The 5092-nt window shown below is 36.6% G+C and overlaps 1 protein-coding gene across 5 annotated transcripts in view; it reads right to left on the bottom strand.

The window, feature by feature from the left end:
- The window catches only part of LOC125657891 (fucose mutarotase-like), an 11461-nt gene extending 7815 nt beyond the window's left edge, over window positions 1-3646 (bottom strand). Inside the window, exons 1-3 of one of the 5 annotated variants that reach the window (XM_056148401.1) lie at window positions 3349-3646; window positions 3033-3101; window positions 780-850 (exon numbers count right to left, since the gene is read on the bottom strand). In XM_056148401.1, the coding sequence (XP_056004376.1) occupies window positions 780-850; window positions 3033-3101; window positions 3349-3430 (222 nt within the window). In that variant the 5' untranslated portion in view covers window positions 3431-3646. Of the gene's footprint in view, window positions 1-779; window positions 868-2941; window positions 3102-3348 lie in introns of all 5 variants that reach the window. The other 4 variants (XM_056148400.1, XM_048888781.2, XM_048888782.2 and 1 more) reach the window with 4 other exon arrangements.
- Window positions 3647-5092: the final 1446 nt, after the last annotated feature.

The raw sequence follows: 5092 nt of genomic DNA, 5'->3' as shown, positions 1-5092 counted from the left end.
TTCAAAGCATCGCAACTGTTTCTAAAATCAACAAGAGGTCCATGGGCCACATCGATCACTTGAGTCACAAGGTCATAGATCGTGGTATGAAATGAAAGACCTTGCCATAAAAAAATCTATAAATAGTTCAGGAGATATTGAATAGGTCAGATTTTTATCAAAAGTAGGTCAAACTTCCAGGTCAAGATCACGAGTTCATACAACTTTGCATCACATGAAAGGTCTTGTCGTGAAGAATGTATATACAAAATATGAAAGCTCTAGCTTAAATAGTTAGATATTCTTAGAGGTTTTTAAAAAAAATAATTGATTCCCTATTGTGGCCTCATCATACCCCTGGAGGAAGCTTTCATGTAAATTTCCACTTTTCTGGCCCAGTGGTTTTTGAGAGGATTTTTGAAGATTTTCCCTAAATACCTTGATTCCCTTTTGTTGCCATGATTCTAACAAACTTGATTCTGCACTATATGTCAAGAAGGGGGTATGGCCCTAAACTTGAATTCCCTTTACCCAAGGATGATTTGTACCAAGTAGTTATGGAGAAGAAGATGAAAATATGAAAAGTTTATGGATGCAGATGGACGCCAGACAAATGGTGATGATGACAGAATAGTAGTATGGAATAGCTGTTCGCTTGAGCTTTCAACTAAAAATGATGTGGAACAAACTTAAGATAAGATCATTTATCAGTTTCTGCATGTAACAGAATAGTTCATTTTTCCATTAAAAGACTGTATAAATAAAGTTACCCATAGTTAATATGAATCATGTAAACTTACTGGAAATTTAACGTAGGTATCCAAGGGAAGTAACTGTAGGATTCCATCTAGAAGAGTAGGGATATCAAATCCTTCAAAAGAAATCATTCTACAAAATACATCATCAGTCACAAACCTAGGAACAGGTGGCTTTACTGGCTTAAAGGGACTGATTCACGACACACACACACCCCAAATTTTGTTTTTCACTTTCAATGTGTTTCACAATTATATCATGATAGATGCTCATTATAGAGATCTAGAGACAATGCAAAGAAAGTATGTCACAGCCTAATAATGACCGATACTACGTGAAGCAAAAAAAAAAAACAAGAGGCCCACAGGCCTTATCGGTCACCTGAATACTAGTGAAAAAGTATCACTACTTCCATGGGCTATGAAATCTAGAAAAATTTCCTGTTCTGAATATCTAAGCTAAATTCTAATGTTCAGCAACAGTATAAAACAAGATGTGTTCTTAACACTTCACTGCCCTCGAAAGTGAATACACTGATGAAAGGCTTTAGAGAATAGCTGTATTAACATTAAAAGATCTGCAAGTATGCATTTAGATTTTATACAGTATCAGCAAACTTACATAAATACTATATACTAAGTTTGGGCCCACCCTGGGGTCAGAACCCTTACTCTGGGGAAAATCAAAGTTACAATTTTGGTAAAAGACTACCTGCTCTATCCATTTAGTTTCAATTTAGTATAAATAGCACTAAAGAAGATATGTTATTCAAGTGTTTTACACATAAACACTATATACCAAGTTTGGCCCCGCCCTGGGGTCAGAACCCCTACCCCGGGGATCATGAAATTTACAATTTTGGTAGAGGTCTTCCTGCTCTACATCACCATGCATTTAGTTTTTCTTACACATGTGCAGTTCTAGAGAAGAAGATTTTTGAAAATTGGTCAATTCTGGGCAGTTTTTGCCTCACCCCTAAGGCCCCAGGGGTGCAGGAATCCTGAAATTTACAATTTATGTTCCCCTTGTCCTAATAATGCTTCATATTGAATTTGAAATGAATTGGAATGATAGTTATCAAGAAGAAGTTAAAATGTCTATTGTTCACACATTTGATAACTGACCATTTTGGCCTCACCCCGATACCAAAACACCTACCCCTGGGATCATCAAATTTACAATTTTGGTAAAGGACTACCTATTCTTTCTAACTATCTATTTACTTTCAACTTAGTATCAATAGCACTAAAGAAGATGTTATTTAAGTGTTTTACACATAAACACTATTTACCAAGTTTGGCCCCGCCCTGGGGTCAGAACCCCTACCCCGGGGATCATGAAATTAAAAATTTTGGTAGAGGTCTTCCTGCTCTACATCACCATGCATTTAGTTTTTCTTACACATGTGTGGTTCTTGAGAAGAAGATTTTTGAAAATTGGTCAATATTGGGCAGTTTTTACCCCACCCCTAGGGCCCGAGGCATGCTGGAGTCCTGAAATTTACAATTTATGTCCCCCTTGTCCCAATTATGATTCATATTGAATTTGAAATGAATTGGAATGATAGTTATCAAGAAGAAGTTAAAAATGTCTATTGTTCACATATTTGATAACTGACCATTTTGGCCTCACCCCGATACCAAAACGCCTACCCCGGGGATCATCAAATTTATAATTTTGGTAGAGGCCTTCCTGCTCTACATCACCATGCATTTAGTTTTTCTTACACGTGTGTGGTTCTTGAGAAGAAGATTTTTGAAAATTGGTCAATTTTGGGCAGTTTTTACCCCACCCCTAGGGCCCCAGGCGTGCTGGAGTCCTGAAATTTACAATTTATGTCCCCCTTGTCCCAATGATGCTTCATACCGAATTTGAAAAGAATTGGACTGGTAGTTATCAAGAAGAAGTTAAAGCATGTAGTATATTCTTAAAGAGGAATAAGCACTCAGATAACTGTATTTTGGCAATAAAACAAGAGTTATCTTTCTTGTTATATACAGAAAACGCTTATTATATTATTTTAATATATATTGCCATTCCTACAGTATTAGATCTACAGTGTCATTGATATTCATTCACACCAACAATAAATTATGAACCTATAATTGTGGTTGCGTCATCAATCATCATAATCAACATAATAAATAGCCTCACCCTGCTACATATTGTGAGGTCTACTAAGGTATAATGCTGAAGTAGGCCTAACCTCTCCAAAAAAATCCCCGGCTGCATGCAGGGCAGGTTAAGCTTGATAGTTTGAATTTGTACATTCAATATACATGTAGATTGGTCCTTACCATCCGCTCTAACTTCAATCGGACCACTCTTGCATAAAGAGGAGGAAGGAGAATGGGCATCGGCTAACACTGAAAATAATACATTATTACAATTCATTATCAATTTTTGCCATATTATTTCAAGAATTAGTTATATCACAGTAAAGGAATTAATAGTTTGTTAGTGTTTATATTATCGGGGGGTTTCTTTCTGTTGGGAGTAACGTTGATCAAAGTTCATTTCCTTATGTACAGAGTAAATTCGAGCTGTAATGATACAGTACAACCAAAATGAATGATTTTAAACACTGCATATATTTTTTGGAATATTCCGTACTAATTTCATCTCCATGTCCCATAGAAGCCAATGCATGCAAAAGATCGGGCGTCAAGCATTTTGGGACGTTTTTGAGAGGCATTTCTTCGAAGTCTACAGTACCAAACCTACCCCTCGGATGACTAACCGGAGACTGTTTATAAATACCTAACTGTTACGTGATTTGCCAAAATCAAGCATGAAATCATTTGTAATATTAAAAGAAATATTATTCGAGTTTAAATCAATATTGTCAGGATGAGACATTAAATCATCGAGAAATTGTCGTGGTCGGAAGTCGGATTGATTGAGTACTAGTGGTATACAGTTTTGTGTAATTCACTGCGGATCGCTGTAATATTACATAATGTTGTGTTTTTTGTTGTTGTTATTTTTTTAAATCAGGGACGGATCCAGTAAATTTTCGAAAGTTGCAACCCAATGAAGGATACCTTTTCGCCACCGTGACCCCCGCCTCCCAGAATGGCAAATAAGGCTTAGGGTAAAAAAAAATAAATGAGTGGAGTGGAGCAGCAATCGAGCGGAGTGGAGTGAAGTTACGATAGAGTGGATTGGACAGGTGTTGCTCCATTCAAGAACAAAATGGGTTAATACAGAGTGATAATGAAACTAAAGCAGAAATATTCCAACAGAAAACCTAAACAACTTCCCAGACAAAGAAAAAAGTCCATACACAACCACGGCTGATATCAAGATCAGTAGCAAAGGGGTCAGCAAACTACTAAAAAAAACCCACCTAGAATATACATATAAAGCAACAGGACCCGACTTAATAAATACCATTATTTACGCTCAAAGCAGTGGCAGACCAATTAGCGCCAATTTCAACAGAAATAGACCTACTCCATGCAATCTTTTGTCAATTCAGGTACAGTTCCACAAGACTGGAGAGATGCATATGTTGCACCATTATTCAGAAAAGACGAGAGACATCTTGCCTCCAACTACAGACCAGTATCTTTCACATACATCACCTGTAGGATACTTGAGCACATTGTCCATGCTTAGTGCTCAGCAGCATGGACCATTTTGACAAACACAAGATCCTCACAGACGCTCAACACGTTTTTTGCTATAATACAAATAGAATATAAAAACAAAAACAAAAACGAGCATGCGAATCACAACTTATTGTTACCATCCATGACTTAGCGTTGAAAACAGAGAATAGCTCAAGTAGATTGCTAGACTGCTAGACTTTGCTAAAGCATTTGATAAGGTTCCACATCAAGACCTGTTACTTAAAAAGTAATTCCACCCTCCTGTGATGTCATCAGATTTTGCAAAATAAAGATCGAGTTTTCATGTATGTTGCAAGATAACATCCGAGGTCAAGAAATGTTGCTTTGAAGGAAAAAAAAGCCGAAGTTTTTTTATTTCAAACATTTCGAGACAGAAGAGGATATGCTGCAATATACACGAAAGCAAGAACTTTATTTTCTATTCTACTACAGCCCAGAAATGTACAGCCGATCGCTACGAATTAGGTCACCGTGACGTCGTGACATTTTTTTGCTGATGAAAAGGGTGAGATGGTAGGATATATACTAGATCTATTTTTTAAAAAATATTTCAAGTGTTTAGTTTGATGTTGACTGAGTCTATCAACTGCTTTGAATACACACTCCAAGAAAACCGTGCTTGTTTTATACACGTACACGTATTGATCTCGTAATGCAGACGTTTGATTTATACTGAATGGCAAATGCTCTTCAGTCATTCATAAATTTGTTTTGCAACATAT

The sequence above is a fragment of the Ostrea edulis genome, chromosome 9 (genome assembly GCF_947568905.1).
Source record: "Ostrea edulis chromosome 9, xbOstEdul1.1, whole genome shotgun sequence".
Taxonomy (NCBI): domain Eukaryota; kingdom Metazoa; phylum Mollusca; class Bivalvia; order Ostreida; family Ostreidae; genus Ostrea; species Ostrea edulis.
The sequence above is the reverse complement of the archived record's forward strand: the minus strand, read 5'-3'. Positions and strand labels throughout refer to the sequence as shown.